Raw genomic sequence first — 27,247 nt, 5'->3', positions numbered from 1 at the left:
CTGGCTATGCTCAACCAGGGATGCTGAAGGACGTGGTGTGGCGGATCTTGGGCAGCTCTCAGCCATGCTGTGGTGCGGCCCCAAGCAGTCCGTCAGGGTGGCTGAAACGCTCCTCTTCTCCCTACCTACGCCGGAGACAGCTACAGGAAAAATCTGACTCCAGGTCTGTTTTCCTAATGTTAAAAGACAACTGGCAAAAACATTCCCAAGGATTTATAGCTTACTTTTTGTCCCTCTTTTACTACTCTGCAAAATGATTGTCCCTTCCCTTGGCGCTTCCAGTCTCTACAATCCCTGCTCCTTCAGACTTTATGTGAATCTTCAACATGTCATTTATTGCTGCTGCTTTTCCTTAAATAGTAATATTTACTAAGTAATTTAGAGGTCACATCCATACAGCCACTATTGTGCGTTTCTCTTCTCTCCCATCACGAGAAGCTGATGGATATAGATACAGGTAGTTTCATGATCTTTACAGTCTCACTCAGAGTCCAGGAACACAAATTCAAGACTGCTTCAAATCATTTTGATTTTATTACAAACCAAAATATTTCACATTCAGTGGCACCTCAGGTACACAGGATAATTACTCTTGGTGGGGGGAAAACCCCAAATCCAAACATCTTAAATAGGTATCAGTAAAATTATAGCTTGGTTAGGCTTTTCAAGGTGAAATCCCAAACTTAAACAACATCTTGCTTGCTTTGGTTCTTAGGTAACTTGCACAACGTTATTTCTGCCAGAACACACTAACAGGACGCGTTACACTTAGCAATGGAAGCTGTCTGCTAAACACACTTTACTGTCTATAAACGATGCAAAGCTGCCTCTGGAAAGAACAGGCTTCATCCAATTTTTATTTCCAAATACAAATGTTTTATATGGGAGTCTTATAATGGATTATCTGATGTGACTGGGTGTTGCGTGTGTAGTAACTCGTTGCATCTTGCCGTTGCTTTGTTGGTCAACTGGGTATGTTCCACTAGTGCAGCAAACCAAAAAGAGGAGGCCCTGTGTGCAGAGGGGCTGGAAGGGCGCAGCCTTGGTGGTTCGTGGCTGTCTCTGCTTGTCTTTTGTGCGAGAGAATGTCTGGGTGCTGAGTGGCGTTTTATTTATGTTCTGAAAGGCTGCTCTGGCTTTAACATCCAGTCTTCCCAGTGAGCCGGAGCAACCAAATAGGAAGAGGAATTATATGTAACTTGACAATCGCAAATCGGGTAGTGAGCAGATGAAGCTTATTGGTTCGTACAGTACTCTCGTGCTGTGATATGCGCTAATATCACATAAAAGTAACACCTGTTGAAGAGCTTCCCTGCAACGTCCTTTCCCATCCTTTATCACAATTAAGTTAAAAAGACTGGACCATTGCAAGTTCTATTTTTATACTCTCAGGCATGCGCTATCTCCTTTGAAAGCTGATGCTGTTTTAGACACGAGCACAAAAAGGGAGGGGACTGCATTCCTATACCCCTTCACTCGCACAAAGTCAAAATGTGACTCATTACGTGCTGCTCTTCTGTCCTTATTCTATGTCGCTGTCAGAATAAAAGTACCGTGGTTCTCCTCTTAGTTACAGGAGGTGTTAGAAGTGAATGCCCATTCACATTTAAGATTAGCTTATATGGCATACAATTCTTTCTTATGCTACATGGCAGCATAATTCTGACAACAGCAGTGTTAAACAGCACAGTCAAAAGACAACCAGACAAAGAAATGTCAGTATTCATACAATTTAACAAAGCTCCCTACTTGTTTTTTTACAAAAAAGCTCCAAAAGATCTTAAACAAAAGGAAGTGTCCTTGATTCAACACTGTTAAAATCTTTCAGCGCTGTCAAAGTGACTTCAAAGCTTCTCCACATCTGCTTGCTCCAGCCAAGGCGCTTGTGTCTGTCCTCAGGCTTTCGTGATGTACCCTTCTCTGATAAGGAAGTCGTAGATTTTCCTGGTTTTGTTCACATCGATCTTAATGAGCGCTCTAGCCTGTGCTAGTCTCAGGCCTCCTTGTTTGTTACACTCGTTCACCAAAGCAGCTTTATATTCTAAATAGGCTCCAGGGACCAATCTCACCATCTGACAGAGCTGGAAGACAAAAGGTAAAGTTAATAAACACTAGCGCTTGTCACGCTCTCTCATTTTGTGATCCCCGTTGGAGGAGCAACATTGTGAATATTTTTCTGAAAATGCTTTTTTTATAACATTTTTTTTTTTTTGTACGCGGAGGGACTCAGTAATTGCACTCTGAGCTGTTTCAATCCACAGGTAGGGAGAGGAGGAGCTTTCTGGCTGCTGTATTCAAAAACATTCCTGACTAAAAAATAAGCTAGGAGGATAAAAGCAAGCTCTCAGCTCACAGGAGCGTAACTATGAGCATGTCCTGTGTGGGCGTTGTTCTTTACAAACCGAGGGAAGTACGCATGCCAAAGACTCGCAACCAGCAATTCAGCAGGCTGGACAAGAGCCAGGGAGGGCATCTGTCTATTAATCCCCTGCAGACTGGGTCTTTAATACCTTCTACAAAAGCAGCTATGTACACAACGCTTGCTCCCTCCAGAAGTCTAGGATGGAAACCGTGTGTGGAAGGCATTATGTGTTTGGAAGTGCTGACCTTAGGGAAAAGGTACCGCTGGTCACTCCTTTAGGCTTCAGGTTTGCTTCCGCAAGCCCCTGTGTCCTGTCGTTAGGTTGTAATGCTCCCTTTTGCTTCTGAATACCAGCTGCCTTCTAGGTTGTGCACTGTATTGCTCCCAGTGGAGATACTGGCTGTCTCCTTTTAATAAGGAAATGCTTAATGATTGTTCCTTATTGATAGGAAATAGCTGAGACAAAGTCTGAGTTCCTCTGAATGCTGCAGACAAGGAAATCAGACTTGTATATACACTAATGTCCTAGTCACAATTATTTATATGCTGAATGGACCCACAAATACCATGTTCCATGGTGACTCTGTGATCTGACTTTCAGTGCTGCTATCTCCAGTGAAGAGGAAACACAGCTGATTCATACAAGTCACAAGGGAGGAAAAAATCTGAAATATATCCACGGCATTTTGTATATACTGAAATCTGCCTTGTGCACCATCTAAGGACAAAACATCAAAATAAGAATGTTCTGTTATCACCTCCGTGGTTCACTCCACTGTTTCAGTGAAAAACCAAACACAATTGGCTGAGGTTTGGCTGTGAGATATCCAAAGTAATAGAAGAGCTACATCATTAAGGTTCAGTGATCTGTCCAGTGAAGCCCTTAATGAAATCCTCTGCCAATTTTAAAACAGATGTTCATTACGAAAAATAACCTCTCTGCTCACCCCGGTCTCACAAGGGCAGAAGAGGATGTCATACTCCGCACATTATAATGGCATGTAATGACACCTTGGCTCTCTCCAAGTTTCTTTGCTAAATAAGCTTATTTGCTGAAGCAGTATTGTATGTATACTGCAGTGACTGAAGTTATGAAGCCAACTGGAAAACCTGAATGATTATTCTGAGCAGAAAAGAGTAGTTGAGGCCTGAAATTGAGATGATATTCAGAGCAGCCAGGACAGGTGATGTGAGTACCCCTGCACTGTGAAGATAAAGTTATATCTAGGTCATCTTTTCATTCCTTCCCTCACCTCCTTCTCCTTCTCATTAAGCTTCTCTGTGCCTGGGAGACCTGTGAGGTTCAGTGGTGGGGCACTCCGTCTACCTGTGAAGAAAAAAAAGACGGGAAAACACTGAAAGCCTCTGTGCAGTTCGGAAGTGGCTGCTTCTTCAGTGTGTTATCACAGAAGCAATTAAATACCCATGGTGTTAACCCAGTATGATCCAAGTATTTATAGACAGAGTTACTTAGGATTTCACATAAAAATTGCACTGCTTTGATAAAAAGTATGGCTTTACAATTGACATAGTTAAGCGCTGTGAATACCTGCGTAAGCACTCTTATGTCGTTAACCCTGGCTTACTGTCTTTTTGGAAGAATTGGTGGGCAAGATTCCTGTCAAATAGACACTGACCACGTCGAAGCTGGGCTGCACCTCCCTGGCGAAACCGGCTCCTGGGGCTGGGGTTAGGGAGTTCAGCGCCACGCGGCGGGTGTGCCCCGGGTGTGCCCAGCGTGCCGGGTAAGCTCCTAGCAGGCGTGAAACCGGCACCTTGTAAAAATACCGAGACTATTTACTGGTGTGATTAACTGCCAATTTCCCTGGCAATGCTCACAATCTCCTGGAGCAGTTTTCTTTAAAAGTCTTTAAATATGATGCAGACATTGCAAAGCAAATGCAGTTGGTGGATTTATTTTTGTCCATTATGATAAATGGTGCTGAGAGTAATATCTAACAAATCTAGGGGTATTTATTCATATTTTTAGAAAGTCCATTGCCCCTGTGCTATGGGCTGCATATTTGGCAGTATCAGAGATGGGTCTCCTTGTCCCAGGACAGACTTCCCAAATTTGGCAAAGCGATAAGCTCTTGGAAAATCCGTAGCTCCGTTTCCCCAAGGGTTGTGTGGGCCTGGGCTCCGCGCTGGGCTCCGGCTGGCTCCCAGCCCTGCGGGAGGGGAGTCGCTCTCCCCTGTGCTCCCGGCAGGAACCAGGCGGGAGCTGCCTGGGAGAGGGAAGCCTGATCACAGAGAGAAGGACGCAAAGACTAGGAAGACACTGGAGTACCGAGTCTGCGGTAGGTAGTGCAGGACTAGAGGATGGACAGGTTAGAAATTAAAAGAAGAAGCTGAGTTCAGGAAAAAACAGCGGAGGAAGCTAGTTCCCAGCTGCGTTCCCTCATTCTACAGCCTGGAACAAACGTCTCGGGATAGTGCTGCGCTGAGACATGACAGATTTTTCCTTTTAAAAACCTAGGAAATGACACACACCAACTACATAAAAGCAAATGCATTAAGGCCACAACGTCAAGATGACAGAATAGAAGGGATCTAGAATTAGATCTAGAAGTTAAGCAACATTAATTTGCCCTCTTCTATACGTTCCTTATGATACAGCCTTTAATTACATAGCCACGTGGCAGTTTGTCCACAGTATCCTCGCCCTATTTAGTATGCAGGATCAATAGTGCCCACTTAATTAGCAACAATTTGATGTTTTGGTTTTGATCAACATGTGATACCGGTCATAAATACCGTATGCTATCTAAGCTCCATCAGCAAAACAATTCATATCCTCTTGTGCTCTCCTCTCTTGTTGGCCACTGAATGCGCCACAAATAATTAATTTCATTTTTCACACCAGTACTTCAGCTGGGGGGATGCTGTCTCCATTTCATGCGTTCTAATGCCCAGTCTGAGAAACACAACGCTGTGTTCTCTTCAAAATACCAGATTTTAGCTCTCGCTAAATATGTTTAAAACCTAGTGCATACTGACTTCTGCAATGACTAATTGCTCAGTATTTTGACCCAAGTTTCCAGGGCTCCTGTCGTGTTTCCAGAGAAATGAGGTATATGCAGAATGAGTGGCTACCTCTGAGATGTATGGTTCAAGTCATTTTATTAGTCTCCACATAAAAACTAGATGAGAGACAGCTAGAATCCAGTTTCCCCCGGCAATATTTAACAGATTTATACTGTTTCCCCCCCCCCCCCCCAAGTCTCATTCATTGTATGCCATCTGGTGACCTCAACAAATGAGGATGGGATTGTGTAGAACAGCCTTGTTCACAGGGGCCTTGACTAACCCCTGAATCTGCCATACTGGGTACTGAAAGAAACAGGGGTCCTCTTGGTGGGAAAAAAATAACTTGTGATTAGGGAATTAAAAACTATCTAAGCATATTCATGAGAAAGGAAAACTGAAGTTGCACAGGCAACCTGTATTCTTTCATTCTGTAATTCTCGAGCGCTCAATACTGCGACCATTGTGTGCTTCTTGGGCAACTCTTTTTGGCGTTCTACCCTCCCAAATCTGCGTTCTGTCAGGTTCATATTGCTGTGATATGCGGTATACAGCTGCATTAAAAATTTGGAATAGCTTTATCTTTTAAATATTACATTTTGTTCTCGTGTGAAAACTCTTCTTTCCTGCCTTGTTAATGTAGCCTTAGGACGGATTTTCCTTCTGTAGCCAGAAAAATCCAGAAATTCAGCACAAAGCTACAGACTTTGCATGTGGAATGAGTTGCAGATTGAGGAAGTGTTGACTTGTGCAGTGGTTAAGCAGTGAGGCTTGAGGACTGACACTCTTGCACTCGAGCAAAAGAGTCACTCTTCAACTGACTGTCAGAATGGCATTACTGATGCATGGCTGACTTTTATCACAGACTGTCACGTAATGGAGTTACCTGAATTTGAAGCAACTGGTACTGTGGGACTCAGGCCAGAATCACTGAAAAGAAAGGAAATTTTCAAACTGTCTGCATGTTAAGTAAGAATAGCTGCATATGTTGGCCCTGAAACTACTTTTTTCCCACTTCTAATAATTAGAGAATTCAACTTGCATAACTCAGGCCCTGATCTGAAGTCAACAGGATTTCTAGAAATTTAGCATTTCTGAGATTGAAGACCATGTTTGAAACCTGTTTTTTTTTTTTTTTTGAAAAAAAGGAGGGGGCATGAAAAGTCCAGTGGAGCCTGACTGGGGAATTTACAGATCATCTGCTCAGACTGCAGCATACAGGATGCACTTCCTTTGCATTGCAGCCCTTTCCTTAATTCAAAGGGCTTGTGCAGGGTGACTATACATTAATAATGCTGCTACATCTAAAATCCTCTGAAACATTTCAGGTGTCATCTGTGCTCTCATTAATACCCATAAAGACCTCACCTCCCTCAATGACTTTATTAACAGCAGTTCAGTTCTTGAAATATAAAATATAGAAAACCAAGATTTTTTTGAGCCCTTACTAGTTACTTCCTTGTCTGAAATTCAGCAAGTACTACTGCTGTTATCCAGTTGCTTCTCTGAATTTTGCAGACTGTTCTTACTGTAATAAATTGGGAATGCGTTCATTATTATCAGATGGGATGTGTTTGAGGTACCTCTCTGGCTAAAGCATATGCATGTAAAATGCACAGTCTTACTGTAACCGTACATATCAGCTTGTCGACTGAGCCACTGCTGGCAGGCACTGCTGTCCTGGATGTACTGCAGGACTTCCGAAAGCATTGTGCGCTTCAGGCGCTCCTCGTCTCTTGTCTTCTTGAGGTGATCGTATGTTCTCGCACCTATGGCCAACAGACACCAAATTCTCACCAGCTGCCTCTTGTCAAAATTTTCAGCCTGTCGTTTCTCTACCTTACGAAATAAGGGAGAAACTGTTCTCCAGCACTGGACCAGCCTCTGCCTTTTCTCCCTCATGAAAACCGCTTGGCATGAGAAGGTATTAGATTCCACCCTCTTTCCTCCTGCCCCATTAATTTCAGGCCAAAACCAAACAAAAATGGACTTCAGGATAGAACAAGACATTTTTAAAAATCTTACTCCTCTCTCCAGATTTTACATTTGTTGATAGCCAGTGAAAGTGCCCAGACAGAAAGCACTGGAAACCACTGTGCCACTATACATATATAAAAATATATTTTTTTCCTCTGGAACCTTTTCAGAGTGGTGACTAAAGCAGAGCTCTGGTGGACAAAATATTCTCCAAGCTGATGGCTCCAATAGCTCTAAAAAAACCACAGCCGGAGTTATGGATTATTGCTAAAGCCTTGCTCATTTAAAGAGCTAGGCAAACGCATTTTAAAAATACCTGTCTTTATTTAATGCATCCTAAAAGCTGCACAGTCATCCTTCCACACCTTGATGAATGGGATTGGGCTGAATAATGCAGTGTGTACTTACTACAGAAATTGGTGATTCCTGCTGCTCTGTACTCCTGCAGTCGTTTTATTTCCCTTCGCAGCTCAAACTCCACTGTTTTTCCCCCAACAGTAAGCAGAAGGGAAATCCAAAAAACAAATGTGGGTCAGTGGGCACAGCAGCGAACAGCAGCACACTAGGAACACCGCCCTGTATTCGTCTACAGTTAGCTACTAAGCGTACGCAACCACAGACAGGGTTAACACCCTGATACCAGCCTGTATCAGATTTCAAACTCCCCATCTGTGTCATAACACTCCTTGATCATAGATTTAAGTGGGTTTCTAGCATTTGCGTTCAGAAAAGTTCTTTTATCTTCATGCTTAGACAGTTTCTTTGCTGTATCCTGGTCAAGGCAAATAATATTAATAACGTAGGATTTCTGGAAGGCATTTAAACAGGTTTGAAAAACTAATCCATCCAGGCTTCTTACAGTATCTAATGCTGTCTTTGAACTATCTTTTCCATAACTGGACGTTCCAAAATTTTTCATTGCTGACAACTTTTTCTGCAATCAATCAGTTCCATAATGATGTTAAGATTAAATACCCATGTTTCTTTTGCTCAGAAATATCTACTGCCTATAGCTTTTATTAGCTGGCTTCCAGGCATTACTTAGTGTTACAATAAGCAAGTTTGCTCGGCTCAAATTTGTCTACTCATACTGCTCAGTATAATGTGTGTATTTGACTATCAGGTTAACTTGAGGACTTTTCTATTACAACAACAACAAAATTAGGTTCTAGGAGTTACATTCACTCACATGCTGGACTCATGATTTTGCAGGATCATGCTTTTGGTATTAAAAAACAAAACAAAACAACCCCCCCCCCCACAACTGAAAGTATAGTCACGATTGTTTAAGTAAGTGCGTGCTTTGTTCTTGCTAATGAGGAATAATTTTCACAGTTTAAGTCACAGAAATAAGCAGGATGTAATGACTCGCACTGGAATTTGACTAAGTGCATGCTATGATTATGCATAAAGACTTTAGATGATTTGGTGATGGAATAATGCCTCTCCCTTTAAGGTAGGGAACACAATGACAGCGGTACTATATAATTACATATACACATAATAGTTTAACACGTATCATTCGAAGAATTCACAATTTGCTGCCAGCTCCCAGTCTCTCAATACAGATGTAAACTCTAAGTATTTTGTTTTTTCAGTGATAGAGAGTGCCAGTAAATAGTGTTCTTTTGATGAGAAAATACTACTTCTAACACATGACTAGAATGTTCGGTCAACTGAGAAGTCAAACAAAGAATTCAGACGCAATTTAGTGGAAAAAAACCACTTGCTGGTCATTTAATGTATCAACCCACAAACGTACTTGTTTTTCTGAAGTAGTTAGATGAGAGAGAAGAAAAACAATCCCCCCACAATGGTATATATTTAGGAAAGTTGCAGATGATGCAACCCTTCATTATGCCTACTGAAGAACATGCATGCTAAAATCCTTAAAATACCTACATGCATGGCTTTCGATGAATTTATCATGCTCCACTGGTCCAAGAATTCGTGCAAATCGTCGCATGGTCTCATAAAGGTCTTGAACCTCCTTTGGGTATCGTCTTTCCAGAACTACAGTGGGGGGGGGGGAGTGACACAGTATCAGCAATGTTTAGTTCTACCACAATTGAATCAGTGGTTGTATTCTTTTCCCCTATAGGGGTAAGACCTATATGCATATACGGGAGCTTAAATCGTGGGGCTGGACTGGATTGAGGCCCCAAGAAATTGCTGGAATGCTACCAAATTTCCTCAAAGTCGCTTTCAACTGTTACAACAAAACAACAACAACAAACTTGCACAAAGGCATGAGTAAACTATTTGTATTCCATATTACTCCCACTATGAGAAGAAAATAAATTCTGCCAGTAAGTAGTTGAAAGGATCCTGAACCGACTATCAGCCTCTATGAACTGTTCTAAGATCCAGATCTGGCCATTTTGGGGTCACAAATACAAACTGATGAGTAAAAAGCAACAAAATTATACTGCCCTTGCAATTTTAAAGGCATAAAAGATGATGATTAAATGTTGTTTGGTCATTTTTTAGATATAGCAAGATGCATATAAAAGGCCTGGATTTCACTTTCACCTCTCTCAAGTGCAGAACAAGTGCTTCTGAAGGGCAGTTCAGAGGCACTAGCTAATACATTGAGTTGGGAGTTGTTATATCCAGCCAACTGGAAACAGTAGGGCAGGAAATCTGGTGGAATTCAGGCCATCCGAATATGGTCCAGTATGAATACGCCACACTGGTGCACTGGAAACAGCGAATATTCAAAGTTTTGCCTCTGAAGTTTGAGTCAAGGCCACTTTAAAGCAAGCAGTTACACTTGATACTCACTCTGAAATTTTCTGAGGTTGATTAGGCCATGATCTCTTATAATTCTGTAATAAAAAGCAAAAAAGTATTAATGAAAAGCATTAACTCATGTACTACTGCATAAATACAAAGGCCTCATAGGAAACCTTGATTTAGACCATCAGATGGGTCTAAAACTAAACCCGTATGAAGCTTCTATAACCCCTGAGCTGTCTAGCTGAGAAACACGATGCAGTGATGCAGCAAGGCTTTAAACGGAGTCAGTTTTGGTTAGCAGTGTGCATCAGTCCACCTCTGACAGCACAAGGCACAAAGGGAGCTAGAGTTACTTCAAGGGGTTTTAAATTGCTTTTTTAGACACAGATTTCACATGTATGGTGTCTTATAGCTTGTACTTCCAAAACTGGAATACAGCAAATGTCTCGTGATTTCCAGCTTCAGAGAGAGGCGAAGTGTCTTTCTACAAGAGCAAGGGGTGGAGAGATGGAAAGTAAATCTCACTACTGGGAGCAGGATGAAGAAACTCTTCCATGACAGCTTAGATTTTAAACAGAGGAAAAGGACTTGGGTAACTCAGAAGGTTGAAATGTTCGTGTCAGTGTCAGGGAAATGAGCAGCGTCAAAGGCAGGTAAGACATTCACAAGTGCATGACAAATACGTTCGTCACAGGTTTCTGCAAACGTCACGTGGCCTTTGCTATGTGGCAATTTGATAAATACCCAGCTTTCACAAATGATAAGAGATACTACAAAGTTAGGCTTGTCAAGGTCAAGCTGGACTTTGCTCTATGAAGTCCATTACATTTTCTTTACATGGGACAGGAATATTCTTTTATACATATTAGAGAAGGCTTTGTGACAGTGACACAAGCGTTCCTATGTTATTTTTCCAATGTTTGTCCTATTCTGCTGTAGAAACTTTACAAAAGCTGACACAGATTTGATTTATGCAACTGAGCCTTATGGCACCTTCTTTTAGATAGACCTGCTGTATCATGACAGCAATTATACCATATAAATATTTTTTTATTCATGAATTATGAAGATCCAGCCCAATATATACCAACTCTTAACTGTTCTTCAGCAGAACTGTGTTCTATTATGAGGAGAAAGAATGGAGGAGTCTTTCTCCAAATTATTAATTCTTCCAGAGGGCCGTAATACAGCAAGATAAAATTTTAAATATTGAACAAAGTAGTTGAAAGTTATAATAAAATTGAATTTAATGAATAGATTGAGTCATTCTAAAAAGCTGTCAAATTAAGTGAATAAATTATTCAAACTCACACAGGCAATATAGTTATCCTCATTACATATTCTGAAAAACTAACTTATGGACTACTAAGAACCAAAAATAAAGATGAAACCATTTCTGTGGAGAAAGTGGGGGGTCTCGCAGTTAGTCATAGGCTGGAAAGTTTGTTCCCTAAAGTAGGGAAATGAATTATATGCAGTCCAGCAGCATTACACAGGGAACAGAAAGAACAGAGATTTGGGGGTTTTTCGTTTTTCCTCATTTCTAACTCTGATCTATGACCAGCTTCCCAAGATATTATTTCAGTTTCTCATTCTGCAAAATGGGTATGTTATCTCATAAAGTGTGCTAGAAGTTTAGTTATTTATGTGTAACTGGAATTGGGATACTTATATGAAGAGCACCATTTACATGATTTTCACACACTACAGAGGATTGGAAAATAGCCTTTTCACAATTAATGACTTGTTTTGAGATTATAAAAGAGAGTTAAGGTGTGTAGAGGTCCTTTGACTGGAAGAGAATTTCACCCATGTGTACAAATGAGTATCAAGGTTTGTTAATCTGTCTTTTCTGGCCTGTTATCATTGACAAAACCATGTGGTTGATCTTGGTCTGTGCACAGAAGGACAACTACACACCCAAGAAGTCTGTCATGCAAATCTCATAAGAGAAATTCTCCTATGAGAGAACCTTAAGGAAGCTGCTATAGGAAATCAGTTATATCTAGTATAAGGACAGCACATAACATTTATTTAGAGCACATAACATGGTAATGAAGCAAAGGAATATAGTTATTGCTTTAAAACTCACTTTTTTCTCCTCTGTCTTTCCTTTAACCTGGAATGATAGATATCTACAACCGCAATCTTCAGAGCTGCAAAGTATGGAAACAAAGATTACACGTTACATAAGCAATCACTGGAACAGGCTTATTTTCAAGTCTTTAAGCTGAAACAGTCACTCCGCTTTGCTTGTTAAAAATCCCACGCCAATTTTATAGGGACATAAAACCACTAGAGGCTAACCTTTTGCAGACTACACATGCTATTTGTAGAAGCTTCCTCCACTCCTTTCAAATACAATATTGCCTGTAAATACGAACCTGGGTAGATGCTGAGAACTCTTTTTATCTTCCATTACACAATCTTGGACTCTTTTAGTATTAGTATATATTTGTTCTTCTGTACATGCCATTGTCTAGTATTAATTCTCCTGAAAAGTAAACTATCAGATTAAAGGTCCTGAGGTGTCATCTTTGGAAAAAGGTTTGTTCACATAGAACAAGGAACTCCAAAGAATAGACAGACATAGTTTTGAATTGAGAAGATTCAAAGTAGCCTTTGCTAAGGTTCTTGAAAACATCCACAAGATTTTAGCTTGTTAACTTCTAAACTTATCTATCTGTCAGAAGAACAAAGAGAATAGTTCACAGCAATCTGAAGAATCACAGGAAAAAAAAGCCATGCTCATCAGAAATCGTATCCCTTTCTAAATGAATCTGTCTGCAGTCCTGGCTGATCCACTCAGAGATGCTTCAATTTCTTTTCATTGTAACCATTAAGTTAATAAACTTTTTTTGGTAAATTTCCAAAAGAAAAGGAGACACCTACCACCTTCCTTTCCTTCATTTTGTTAAAATAATGTAAAAATTCCAGGTCATCAAACAAGCCTTGGCTGGCTGATTTCTGGGCTGGCTTTTTTCCTTTATGTTAAGCGTTTCACTATGCTCACGGAAGGAACAGGCTTAAGAGCTGAGAGTGGCTTTACAGTCTGCAGAGACTACATGCAACTCTGAAACGAAGCAAGAGAATGTCCCCTTCTAGCCCCCACGCTGAGCAGACAGGGTGGCCCCATGGGCAGAATCCCAATGTGGCAGAACCCAGTATGCGGCCGCTCCTTTCTCCGTCGTTGTAAGAAAAGCGCAAAACTGATAATGGCAGTTTATTGACTGGATTCCCCAGTAAGTAATTAATGATGCAATTAAGATAGGAACTGTGGCTATGTGTTTTTTAAAACATGTATTTACATGTAAACATCAGGAAGCCCTTAGCCACTAGGCAATTCACCTGTGCAATCCTATGGGTAATAAAATCTCTTATAAACAGGGATAGCTAAAGCCCAAGGGTTGAACATATGAGCTCAGGAGTCATCAGTTTTGAGTTCCACGTATTGATCCTATATATATAATCTTCAATTTATGCATCTCAATTTATATAAAATCAGTTTGTTATGTTATCCTAGGAGCAAAAGATTATGTATAAAGTCAGGAGAGACAGCACAATGTTCTTATTTCTTTTTGCGAGTTTCTTCCAAACACAGGATGTTGAAGAACCAGTATGTATTTTGATAAAGATATATTTGAGTTTCCTAATTTAAGAACAAGCACAGATAGCATATTCTCTTTCTTGCTTAAATGTGGGGACAAGAAAATGGGAAATGTAACAAGTTAAACATGAATGAAATATCTTACTAAGTTCTGGACTCACTGCCAATTTATGGAAAATCTTTTTGTATTTTTAAACCCTCTGCAAGCTAAACTAACATGTTATTTTCTAGGGTTTGTGTAGGCAGAACCTAATGAGTAGACGCAGAAATTGCATTGGAGAACCTCTATAAATATCACAAGCAATTGTGCACCTATAACCATTGCATTTTGATGCTTTCACTTGAATGCAAAACGTTCTGAAAGAAATTAGTTGACTGGGGAGGGGAAAGAACATTCATGAGAACAAAGGAAGGAAAAAAATACAGCTTGTATGTAGAGAAAAATTAATATTTGCTGCAGTATGTACTTTTGGAGGGGTTTTGTTTTTAATTGACACATTCACACAGAAACAACTGATTACAAGATCTGGAATGCATGAATAACTCGGACTACTATACTGTTACATGCTGCATTGAAATGAGAAAAGGGATGCTGTAAGAATGAAAATGATTTGCCTGTGCTTTTCCCCTTGTATTACATTAGGGAGGCATTTGTCTATACTGATAACTTAAGAAAATCCAAGCTGACATCATGTTCAAAGTGTCCATTTTGGGAAATGATAAGGTTCTTTGAGATGGTCAGAGTTGCTTTGAAGGATCCAGTGATAGGCAGAAAGTCAAGGCTCCTTTCTCCATTCCAAAACATCAAAATATTTTTATTTCTCAAGAGTGTATCCAAAACAGTTTCTTTGCTTTTCATTTCTCTTCAGCCCCATTTGGCCTGCAAAAACTTTTTTGAACGCTAATGAGTGAGACCTTTGTTTTGGGCTAGCTAACCTCTGTTTGGCCTGCAATGCCCAAATAATGGGAAGAATGCAAATTAATCAAAGCAAACAGACTGTATATCCAGTGTGTGCCTTGGTTGGTACAAACTTAATGGATACAATCCAAATTTACCCTTCCTAGAGGAAAGCAGGACCCTAAGTAAACAGAGTATCTGCCTTCAGTGTGTGTCAGGACCTTCCACAAAAGAATAAATGTTATGTAATATTTAGAAAGACATTGACTGTCTTGTATCTTATAAAATGAAATTTTACTACTGAACGGTCAGAGTTGCAGTCTGTTTCCACTCACTTCTAAACTTGCAGTTTCAGTAATTACTTTCCAATATTAAAAGGAAAAATTGTTTACGTGAGAGGAAAAGGGGATAAAAACCCTGGTGAAAGATAAATTACTAATGTTGTAATTCAGTCAAATAAAAACTTGTAATTCATGAAATATTCAAACACTCCAGGCTGAATTAGATTTGTAACCATTGTTTCTCTCAGTCGGATTATGTTTAACTGCAATATATATTTGCATGCACTTACCATGTTGCAAGTGCTGAATAAAAGTTAGCAATTCAATAAATTAATTGAAATATGAGCTATTTCAAACAATTCCCACTGTCTCACTAGTATCAAGAAGTGACTGAAGAGCGCCTGTGACCTGCCGGGCGGTGGGAGGAGCTGCATGAGTCAGCAGGCGCAGGTTTCTGCGCTCCTCGTACGGGGCCGCCTGGGAGTCTTTCCACCTTGTATTAAATTGCATTCTTCTTTCTTGTGGGAATACTGAGAACTTGTTTAGAGTGACAAAACAAAGATATAATAGGGAAGATGCAATGGTATTAAAAGAGAGAGGTCAAGAAGTTTAGATTCAGATCTTCTATAAAATGATTTTTACAAAATTTTAAAAGAAGCAAAGCAGCATGGAGGAGAGGGAAGGAGGAAGGGGGGATTTTGTTGCAATGAAAGCACCAAATATTACTCTGTTACATGTAACCCAAACACTGCAGCACTGATTTGGGACTTGTGAATCGAAAGAGAGAGAGCATAGAAATTATTCTGGTCTGTTTGTTCTCAGGGTCTAGCATGAGTAACTTACAAAAAATGGAAAATAAAAATAGATTTCAAAAATTAGTCTTGAACCCAGTAAAGTTTAATGTGTGGCAGGTAAATAAACTGAGCAATTTTTCACAGACCTGGCACTTAGTTCATGCTGCAAAAACCCTATTTGGGTTCCCCTGAGCTAAACGTGTTAAAACCCTGTTTTACCTCTTTCCCTAAAAAACCTGTTGTGGCCAGCAAAGAATTTGTCTTGAGCAGATGTAGTGGAAAACAGCCACAAGGCTGCTTTTCAAGGACCTTTTTGTAAGATCTAGCTTGCCAGTGGGCAGGGCTGGGGTAGAGAGGCAACATCAGAGCCACTTCATGGAAGTACCGGGACAGGCATCCTTGGGAGAGACTACGAGAACTCACACCTTCGGGGATGCCTCATAACCTTCCCTGCCTGCAACTGAAAAGCGCAAAGATTTTTTAAATCATCCAAGAGCCTGTCCCTCCTCTATGGATCCAAATGTTGAGCCACCTTCTAACGTATGGAATCCTAAAATTAGGTTGCAAACTATTCTGAAGGAATCAAAGTCAGCATCTGAGATCTATAAAACTACAGGATGAGGAAGACACAGCTTCTTCCTTTTTTGTACTAACTTGGAGAAGGGAAAAATCTGATTCCAAAGTTCTTTCTCGAAAATAATTCTATCCCTGAGATGCCTCATGCAAAAGAAAAATAGCTGGCTAGACCCTGGGACTTCATTCTTTGGAGACATTCTCTCTCATGTGGGCAGCTGTGGGAAGCAAGCAGCCAGAGTCCCGGAGCTAAGAGATGGAAGATGTAGTTGGTAATGCTCCATAACCTCTGCCAAACGGTTTTCAAAAGGCAAATGCCTGACATCCTATACTAAATACTGAAGACAACTGAAGTATGGACTAAGGAACATCCAATGAAATTATCAGGCGAAGATCTGACAGACAGAAGGAAGCATTTTTCACACAATACATAATTAAATTCTAGAACTTGTAACTCAGTTGTGGAACTCGCTGCTAAAGGATGTTACAGAGGCCAAAAGTGTGCTGAAGTGTGCAGTTGGAGGAAGAGCTTGTGTGAGGAATATGGCAAACTGCTGGTAAACCAGTCTGAACGAATAGAAAGCTATCAATTAATGAACAGAACTAGGAGATTATTTTGCTTTTCTAGTTTACCAGGAATTGCTGTAAGAAATGGGAGCAAGAAAACTTATGTTTAAACAGTAATAAAAAAAAGAAAGATGGCACAGTGAATCCATGACAATGTACACAAGCCAGTCCCCCTTTCAGTAAATGTTGAAAGGGAAGACTGACATACGATTCTGATAACCTGTTTTGAGCCAAGGAGTTTGCATTTCTTAAAACTTTGTGTAGACTGCTAGATTTGAAACTGAATTTTTCAGTTTGGAAAGACTACCTATACATAACAGGATTTGTCTGTGTCTTCAAAAGATGCTAAGGCTTTAGTTTAGAACTTACTGATGTTAGATGGAGAATTCAGAAGCATAAATGCTCTTAAGCATTATCTGCACTTATAAATGGGGGGAAAAGTGGAATCCTTTTTTCTCTATGGATTAAAACTTCATTTTAATACTTCCCTTTCTTTGGTATCAATAAGGCAGCAACATTCACAGAATTTCAGTAGCAGTAACTGTGCTCATACAGTAACTCTCCTTTTTCACAAGGAAAAAGGAAGTCCTTATATGTAGGTTACGCTGCTATAAATCAGTGTGCATTTTAGCGCATGAAAAACTGCACAACTTCAAGAGCATAACAGTTCCAATGTGTTGCAGTTACATGTGTTGTCTTACACTACACCTCCTGCTGTCTGTATCAGTACCTATTTTGATATCAGGTTTCCTAAACTAACATAGGTTACAATAGGTGACAAGTTTTCTAAGAAACTACATATAGTAGGGCAAAGGGGTCTTAGCAACAGAAGGGAAGGTGTTCATCTTTCGGAATCAGAACAGAAGCTCTGCCTTGCTATGATGGTCACAAACACTATGTGGATGGAAAGAATATTTTTCGGATGGGGGGGGGAAGGAATGTCAAGGTTCTGATGTTTCTGTTTTTTGACAAGCCCATAGGTTTCCTTATTGAAATACTGATGTACTGGTACCTGTTTCCAGATAAATTTCTAGCTCAGATAATTTGCTTCTACCTAGCTAAACCTCCTCTAGAGTTTATATTGGATAAGCATCATTTGCGTCTTTCCTAAAGAGATACCTACTAATGATGGAGGCTTTTCAGTTTGCATCATGTTCTACTTTACAATTGGCTACGTTTCAGTAGTGAGTGAAATGCATTATTATATATGTAAATACCATTTGTATGTCTGTTGAATAAGAGCTTTTAAAAGAGATTTGAAAGTGTTTAATTGCCAGCATGCAGAACTGAGATAACTAAATATGTAAGCTCACTTAAAAAAGTATGTAGAGAAAAAGAAACCCAGTGAAATACTGTGGAGGCACTCTGAAACATTGTTTACAAACAACATATGAAAAGATGGGACTTACCATGCAAAATGTCAGAATCATCTTCTACAAAATCAATATCTCTCAAATCCCATTCGGCATAGTTGTCAAACTCCTGTTCAGAGGTGATTAATAAATTGTCACTAACTGGCATTAGAAAAATTGATATCAAATTTTGGTACGCATGGAAGTACTGAAAACAGAGATATTTACTCATAAATGGTTGTATAAGGCTCCATCCTTGAGCAATACACATCACATGGGAGCCTTAGCTAGGGAATGTATAATCTACACTGCCATGGCTGTAACAGGGACAACATGCTACGATAGGATAATGAGAATTAATCAGGCAATCTCCATTACTCTCATGCTGCAGTGAATATTCTGCTCAAAAATGCAAAAACAACAGAACCCTATATGGCTGAATTTATCACTTCACGTATAGGAGATTGTTCTGCAAACAGGACCTGGGGGCCGTGGGCCCACAGCAAAAGACGGTTGAAACAAGGAGGGCCTTTCAGGGGCTCTTTGGATCAGGCTCGTATATGCTTCTCAAGGCAAATGAACTAGAAGAAAACTGAAGCTGACCCCTTTTGCTAAGCACCTAATTCACAATATCTAGTCCGCTTACATAAGAGCCATTCATTACTGGACATCTGGCGGCAGCAGAACGCCTTACAGCCCACGTACACAAAGCCAGTGACTCGCAGATTGCCGGCTAGCAGCTTTGTAGGCCTGCAGCGCCACCTCTGTAATTAAATCCTCGGATTAATCAGCCTGTCCTGTCTGACATCTCATTTAATAATTCTTATATGAAGAATAAAGAAGACCTATAGGCAGGGGAAAGCAAGTGTGTGTTTGGTGATTTCACATTCAGTAGCAAATATAAAATAATGGGAGAAGAGAGAGTCTTACCTCAACAAAGTCGGCTCTTGCTGGCATATACCCAGCCATATCCCTGGAAAGCAAGGAATCGAAAGTGGGCCGTGGGGGGTCATCAGCAGCTGAAAAAATAAAAGTTTTTAGTTGTTGTGTAGGGTTTGGGGTCTTTTTTTAAACACAGAAAGAGAGCACAATTCTGTAAATAGGTATTTCTTGTGCAGGAAAAGAGGGAATAATTAGTCTAAGAAAAACAGCCTGATTGGGCTATTATTCAGGGTTATATTCAGAAAAGACCGAGTTCATCAGGAGAAAAATGCAGTACTCTGAGATCTTCAGAGTATTCTCGAAAGTCAAACTCAAAAATTCAAGGTAATAAATAGGCTATAAAATGTAAATTCTACATTTCAGAACTCAGCATCCCCTCAGTAAACCTCTGCGGATCAGCCTCAGTGTGAAGGTTCCTTTAGTTAATAGCAACAGTGGTGTTAAATCTGCTGTCTTCTGGGTGCCATTTACAGAGAGCTGCAATTAAAGCTATATAACTCTCAATTTTTACAGTACTTCCCAACTGAGGAGCTCAGTGTTTTACAGACAATAATGGACCAAGGCTCACGACACACTTGTGAAGGAGCTAAGCATTATAAGTCCCATGTTGCAGATAAAGAAAGCTGAGGCATAGAGAATTTGTCTTGCCCCAGGTCACATAAAAAAATCAATGACAGCTAGGGATAGAACCCAAATTGTCCGGTTCCTACTGCTTTAGCTCTAAACACTTTATCATGAAATTTAAACCTTGAGATACCATGGCAATCTTTTTACTCAGCCGTTTCTGGGAGCTTTATAAATGGAACAGCTGCTAGACTGGGGGCCATTCTACAGATGTTAAATTTAAGGAAAACTGAAAAATAGGCAAATTGCTGAAATTTAACATTCATTTTTAAAAGGCATTTAAAAGAGAGAGAGGTGTGAAGTCAGCAGTTAAGCCTGCTACAATATGGACGATCAGATGAAATGCTTCAGAGGTAGAAACCGCTTCTCAGTTAACGTTGCTGCGCAGGGTCTGAACAGGCAAAGTTACCACCCCAGCATCAGGGTGAGATTTACCATGAAGGACACACTCTTAATTTGTGCCGCGTGTGAAGTAACTTTGAGGTAGCTTGTCCTTTGATGAATGTGCACATCCAGGCTTTTGCTGTAGTGATTTCTTTGTGTGACCATTTCCACCGGCTGGGCAGGCACCTCTGGTTTTGAGGTTTGTTTTGAGTATCAGACCACTCTGTTCCTTCCCTTTTCTCACTGAACTGGCAGTCTCCTATATGTGATATACCAATGTACAGAAAACCCTAACACTGTTTAAGTTAGCCATCAGAACAAGCTCTCCTTTTGGGAATAAAAGCAAAGTGCATGTGTGGTGTATACGCTTCTCCAAAGGCTGCTCATTCCAGCTTTGGAACAGCAGAGACCTCGGGAGGAAGCTCCTCGCGTGCATTAGGGGGCAGGGGATACTCACGGTGGAATGGAATGGCTGTTTCATTGTGTTGCGCCTCTTCTGCCTGCTTCAGGTTCAGTAATGTAGATGCAAACAAGGGATTGTTGATGAAGTGCTTCATGTAATGTTTCTCACACTCCTCCTTGGATTTTGTGCACATCTGATTGGCTACATCCTGCCTGAAGTGGGGACAGAGGGAGGTTAAACATGGAGAACACAGAAATGTTATGAGTTTTCTCCTTTCTTTAGTGGAAAAAGATAATTTTGGACAAGAGACTGATTGCATTGTGCACAGACAACTAATTTGTGATAGCCTTAATTATGTCTGCAGTGTACACATAAGAACTCACAGATCTGCTGTAGTAAAGATTGGAGTTCTATATTTTTAATACAGCAATCTTTTCACAAAGGTGAAGAGAGAGAACTCAAGACTACAGATCTGCTTTATTTATAAATGCATTAAAATCCTATAGTGACTACAGATATTACCTAAGCAGAAAATAATATAAAAGTATTAAATATCTTGAATGCTTTATCCTTTATATGACAGAGAAGCTGGAAGCACAAAAAAATGACAACACTGTACCAGTTGACTGTAAGCAAACCAAAACTACGCAGGATGAGAAACTCTGCAGTTGATTTTCACATAGGAGTAAAATGATGCACAGCAGAACTAGAGCAATAGTTGAGCTCCTTCAGAATCTAGTGACTTTAATGTGAATTGAGGGAGCTTTTTACCTCATGGGAGGTGCTTTGCATCTCACAAGATGAGGCCTTTAGCAATTTCTTTGTATTTCTAATAGCAGCATTGAGAACAAAACCTGCTACCTTAATCTGCTTTAACTGCTCAATTAGTGTCTTACCCATGACAAGTCAGAGACTGTCTGTTGTGCACCAAAGTATTCAACAGTAAATGAAACTTCCCATCATTTCACTGAAGTTGGCTGAACCACTAAATTCTCACCAGTTTCCAAATCCACAGTCCATCACAGCTTCTAGGAGTGCCATTTCCTCTTGAGCTGTCCAGTTAGGATCCAAGACAGGAAAATCTGAAGTCTGGAGAAGAAAAAAGCAAACCAAACTGCTGTGATCCTCTGTTAAAAACTGCCACATAAAGAGCAAAGCAGTTCTATACTACAAGGCAACAAGACACCATGCTAGTATAATACTGTCATGTTTTAAACTTCTACTGCGTCCCATGAAATCTGACCAAATAATTGTTGAATTATTTAGGTCACTGGGTCATCAATTACAGTACAAAATAGTCTGTCACTACAGATCTCCTGAATATACTGTTATTTGTTCTCTTTGCCACCTGAAATTCAACAATGCTGTACTATGAAACACAATCTAAATTCACTGAAGACTTTTTAACTGATTCATTTTGGGGAAGGAGAAGTAAGAATGATGAAACAGAACATTATTCACATGGTTAAAGAACTGGGAAGTCTAATGAGAGGCTTTGTGCTATCTAGGCACAATAAAAAATGTACCTTTAAAATGTCTCCGCTATTCCATAATGTTCCAGGTGGACATTTTTCGTTGCTCTCAAGGAAGACTTTTCCTTTTTTTAATAGTTACAAACCTCTGAATCAAAGAACTGTATCATTTAAACTTTTTAATGTAAGTGAACCAAGGGACTAACTCCTAGAAAAGTTATAAAAGACCAAGATAGAGTAGATGTAATCTAAAAAGAATATTTACCATTATTTCATAAGTATGATCACTCTGATGTTTCTTATATTCAAATCCTCGCGTGAAACACTGTAGAACAAGAGATTAGCATTATGTTATTCTTTTACTTCTGCTTTGAAAATGTTTGAACTTTTCTTCTTTTTTTTTTGGCTTTTATTCGCTGACCACTGGGTATCCAAAAATGACTGATACATTTAAATGTATATTAATATTGATTTCATTTTATAAAAATTATAAGAAGGTAAAACAATCTGTGTTAAACTAATCTGAAGAGAACTTTATATCTCATTGATCATTTGCACCAGCACATAACTCCTGTGAATCGACATACTCTTAGGCAGGTGAAAGAGGCTTAGTGGTATGTTTTCAAGTGGATCATCCTAGGAAGAGAGCACAGGACATTTCATAAGTACTGAAATCATAGTTTCCCTTTTAGTTTGTTTTCTGTTTAGAAAGTACCAGCATGGTTTGCAGGTACTTTCAACACTTAAATTTCTCCTTTTTTAAGGACATATAAAAGAACAGAAATATACCCAATATGCAAAATATGTTTTTGTGTTGTTTTGAGCATATGGCACCTTTTTCAGTACAAGAGGTATTTGCCATTCTTTAATCATAAATAATGTAAACTTATTCATTTAATAATTAAAACTAGCAGTACATTCTGTGGTTATCAGAACACACATCTCCTTTTAAAGAACTGTCACAAACAGTTACTGTCAATATTGCAAAATTTCTCCAAATTTCCATTTTGGAGGAAAAAAAAAAGTGTGGGGACAGGGAAAGGATGTTTCTTGGCAGCTTTTCTTTTTCATGCCATAAAAAATGACAGAAACGATACCTCTCTAGACATGCAGCAGCACGTTCCATTACACAGTCAGGCGGACTGCATGTCTTTGGGCAGCTTTGGCTGCCTTCTCAAAGATCTCTCTCCTTCAGCTGCTCAAGCTAAATTCTTCAGGCTTCAACACTTTCTTTGTCATTTCCCCATCCCTGAGCAAATATGTGCTTTGATACAAGTTTACAGAGACCAGTTATTAATGTGTTTAGGTAACAGCCTGGCCTCAGACAGGCCTTTGATGCCTTTCTCAAAGAAATGAATGACTTCACTGTTATCCTTTCACTCACCTGCAAACACAGGAGGAAGGGAGGAGGCCCACACTCGGCACACTTGACGTAGGGCTCTGTGAGGTAGGAAGAGCAGCCTCGGCACGGAGGCTTATCAAAAGGGTCATCTGTGAAGCCAACAAGTAAATCTCATGCAACGCAAACACGACACTGTTTCTGCAATCATTCAAATTCATTTGCATCCAATAATTTTAATAATTTAAAATGAAGTCAGCTGTATATAACCTCTTTCCTACTGGAACTTCTCCAAATATCTGTTGAAAGTTCTTTGTTCAAGTAAAGCTGCCAGAGAGATCCTGGCACTTCTTCTCTGCTAGACCTAAAACATTCAGGGCTAAATAGCCTAATCTTGTGCAATGGAGTCAAAGGAAAGCCCTCTGTGTAGCAGCCTGGTGGTGTTTCTCAGCAGTGATGTAACGAGCTGTGCTAGGTGGATGATTTGATCCAGTGCCCGTGATCATGTCTTGCACTGAAGACGAGTCCCAAGGACCTTACTTACGGAGGATCCTGCACAGACGGCTGTAGTTTCCCATCCATCTGCCTCACGTCTGACCTGAAAAGCTTATTGCTGTGGTTGCAAAGGCAGGTACTCTACTGCTCTGTAACCCATCCAAACCTCAGACTCTGCTCAAACTGCTGAACAAGGAATGAAACACTGCTCTGCAAGTTCTTCTTATTTTGTTCATTGCAAAGTAGTCAAATTAAACAGGCTGTCAAGTAATAAGAGCTGTAACTCTCTTTTCCTATAAAAAACTAGTCCAACTATAACAAGTAGGCAGAAAAAAGACCCAAATTCCCACCAAATAATTCATATACCAATTGTGCTTTTGAGAATTTGATCAAAGAAGTGACCCTGTGGACCACATATTGCTGCTTTTCTGTCTTCCTCCCCCAGCCAACTGCCGATGTCTTTAAAAAAATGTCAAACCCTTTCCAGATCTCAGCTTATGGTACTTACTGCTGAAGGAGGCCAGGCGCTCCATGCCTCTCCCTCGGTGGTATTGTTGCTCCTCTGAGCTATGAAAGCTATAAAAGTCCTTCTAGAAAAGCCTGACGTGGCTGAAAGTCTGTTTTCTGCAGGTGAGAGAAGAAAACAAATGCAAACAGATAAGATTCATCATATGAAGAGATCTGAAGAGATGGGGATATAACTTAAGGTGAACATGCCCCAGTAAAGACAGTGACTGAAGTGACTGCAGCATCAGAAATCTTCAAACACAGTATAGTAGAACTATCCTGTATTAACTCTGCAGAACCAGGAGCCGAGCCTGGGGGATTATGTATTTGTATTAGGCAGATTTTGCCACTTTTTTACTCTGTGTGTGAGAGATCAATAGATGGGTCCCTGAAGGCCTGCCTCCTGGAAAAGGAAGTTTCCTTCATGAAGCACGGAGAGTTTTCTCTATAAGCATGACTGTGACAGCGGAAGTAACAGTAAATATCAGCTCTATCGAGTCCGCTCGGAGTTGTGAACGGACTGGCCAACCTCCCAAACAGCAGTGCTAAACCAATTCTTTTCCTCTCCAGAAAGAAAATAAGTGACTTCAGCCGAGGTCTCAGTGCTTTACCTGCAACTGTTGCTGTGAGGGAAGTGCAGTAGTGACAACTAAGGAAGAAAGAAGGGATAAGTGACTTCGACAAGGTCAGGGAGCAAACAAGTGGCAGAGAGGGGATTTGGTTAATCCTGATTTTGCTCTAATCCCAAGATGACAAGTCAGGACAAAATTCCCAGTGGGAAGCTGGACAGCAATCCCAATTTGTTTCCCGCTAACAAGGCACAATTTTTGCAAGGATCAGAAGCATCTTACTGGAACCTAATTTTACTTGGAGTAGTTTTCCCTCCAAGAGACTTTAATTACATAAATGACACATTAAATGCTTCGCAGAAGTTACTGGTACCAAAAAGTCAAAGCAAAAAAGCCCATCCCAAAACAGTAGCACTACAAAGCACTACTGATGAAATCCTGAATGGAGGCTTTCATCGGGGAACACACGGAACGTTTGTTATGCAGGAAAGAGCCCTGCACCTCCGAGGAGCACCGGGAAGAGAAGGAGCAGGCTGCAGGTGGCAGGGCTCACACCGATGAGAGGTCCTACCACGCTGACATCAAGTGCGCTTTTGGTGTTGGTTGTGTGGTAGCTCTATGGACGGCCCTTATTCATCAGTATCCGTACAGTGAGGTCCTACAGCGCTGCCCATCACCAAGGAGTCGGGCTGTTTTCCATGATGGGATCTCTGACGCGTCTCACTCTTACAAGGTACCTTAGCTGGGAAAGGCTCAGGCTGCTCACGCACTGAAATTTGTGTTTATCTTTCTAGCGCTTCCTTGTGCACTGGCGCCCCGCGGCGAGGCACGGTCCCGCACCCCCGGCACGGCTGCAGCGGTGCAGCCCCCTCCCTGCTACCCGTCCCTGCGCCTCCGCCTGCGTCCTCGGAGAACCCAGAGCAACCTCGGGGCCGGACGTCTCACCCCGCGGCTGTGAGTGACTCAACGCAGCCGCCGCGGGGCCGCCGCTTTGCTCGGCGAACTGCAAAACCCCCCGTGCTGCCCCGTCGCGTGTCCCCCTGCGCCGCCCGGCCCTGACGGAGGCGACCCCCCCCACCCCGCCGCCAGGGGGCGTCCCGCCCGCCCCCGCCCCCTCGATAGGCCCCGCCCCTGAGATCCCGCCCCAGTCCCCTCGAGGCCCCGCCCCCGAACCAGCGGGCCCCGCCCCCCGATGCCCCGCCCCCGAACCAACAGGTCACGCCCCCTCGAGGCCCCGCCCCCGAACCAACAGGTTACGCCCCCTCGAGGCCCCGCCCCCGAACCAACAGGTCACGCCCCTCTCGAGGCCCCCGCCCCCTAGAGGCCCACCCCCCGCGCCGCCCGAGCGCGGGCCGTGAGGGTGGGGGCAGGCGCGCTCCCCCTGCCCCGCCGCGCGCCCCTCCCTTCCGCCGTTCCCCGCCCCGCCCCGCCCGCTCCCGCCTTTGGGTACGGTCCCCACCTCCCCCTCGCCCCTCCCGCGCCGCGCCGCGCCCCGCCGCCTCTCACCTCACGCCGGGCGGCGGGCAGGCCCCGCGCGCCACGGCTCGCCGCCGCCGGCCCCTGCGTGCGTGCGTGCGTGCGCGTGCGCGGCTGCGTGCGTGTGCGTGTGCGTGCGCGCCCCCGCGCCCGGGCCTGGTGTGTGCGCGCGCCTGTGTGAATGTGTGTGCGCGGCTCCCCTGCCTTACGGCGGCTGTGCGCGCGCGCGCGCGCGTGTAAATCCCGCAGCCTCTCGGCAGCGCCCGCGCGTGTGGTGTCGGGTTGCGGGTGATGTGTGCCTGCTTCTGGGGGCTCCTTCCCACATCTGTTCATCAGCTGCTGACTGCCCTCCCCTCGCCTTCCCAAAACAGGCAGGAAAGACACCCGGAGGCTCCGACGTCGCTCCTGTGGGAAGATTTTTGCCTGGGAGTTTTTCTGTCAGGGAGTGGGGAGGCGTTACTGCTGTTTTGAAGGCTGAGCTGAGTCCCTGCCGGGCCCTGCCCTGCTCGTGGTGCTCGGGGAAGGTTACGGGGGCCGGAGAGGCGCAGGGCGGCTGTGCGGCACCGGCAGCGGAGGCTCCAAGCGGGAGCAGGAAGGCCCGCTTGCTTGGTCGAATACGCCGATAACTGAAGGATGATATGGTGCTTATCCAGAAAAAGTACCCGGGAGAACCAACTGTTACAAGCTAAAGGACAGTGTTGGCACAGTAACAAGTATGAATCAACCAGGAGTAAATTTAGGCTGGAAATTAAAAGGGACTCCTAGCGTTATAGCAGCCTGTGGGTCTTGAGTGCAGCATTACTTCAGCTGCACCTCCCAGCTAAGACTTCTTCATGTGACCGGCAGCAGGGCTAGAAAG

At 42.0% G+C, this 27,247-nt stretch overlaps 1 protein-coding gene across 2 annotated transcripts; it reads right to left on the bottom strand.

Annotated features, from left to right (window-relative positions):
- Nucleotides 1-512: 512 nt before the first annotated feature.
- Nucleotides 513-26,493, bottom strand: TADA2A (transcriptional adaptor 2A). Of its 2 annotated transcripts, XM_067309664.1 has the most exons (16): nucleotides 26,419-26,493; nucleotides 24,345-24,460; nucleotides 23,387-23,493; nucleotides 22,268-22,327; nucleotides 21,528-21,619; nucleotides 20,585-20,742; nucleotides 19,108-19,196; nucleotides 18,235-18,307; nucleotides 12,198-12,261; nucleotides 10,151-10,194; nucleotides 9,269-9,379; nucleotides 7,775-7,846; nucleotides 7,026-7,158; nucleotides 6,276-6,319; nucleotides 3,616-3,689; nucleotides 513-2,081 (listed from the first exon to the last, which is right to left on the bottom strand). In XM_067309664.1, the coding sequence occupies exons 2-16, from the start codon at nucleotides 24,367-24,369 to the stop codon at nucleotides 1,896-1,898; spliced, it is 1,332 nt and encodes a 443-aa protein (XP_067165765.1). In that variant the 5' UTR covers nucleotides 24,370-24,460; nucleotides 26,419-26,493; the 3' UTR covers nucleotides 513-1,895. The 2 variants fall into 2 exon arrangements, with proteins under 2 accessions (XP_067165765.1, XP_067165766.1); XM_067309665.1 differs by lacking the exon at nucleotides 7,775-7,846.
- Between the last annotated feature and the right edge of the window lie 754 nt (nucleotides 26,494-27,247).

The sequence above is a fragment of the Apteryx mantelli genome, chromosome 22 (assembly GCF_036417845.1).
Source record: "Apteryx mantelli isolate bAptMan1 chromosome 22, bAptMan1.hap1, whole genome shotgun sequence".
NCBI lineage: Eukaryota > Metazoa > Chordata > Aves > Apterygiformes > Apterygidae > Apteryx > Apteryx mantelli.
Note: the sequence above shows the minus strand (reverse complement) of the source record. Positions and strands in the feature narration are given on the sequence as shown.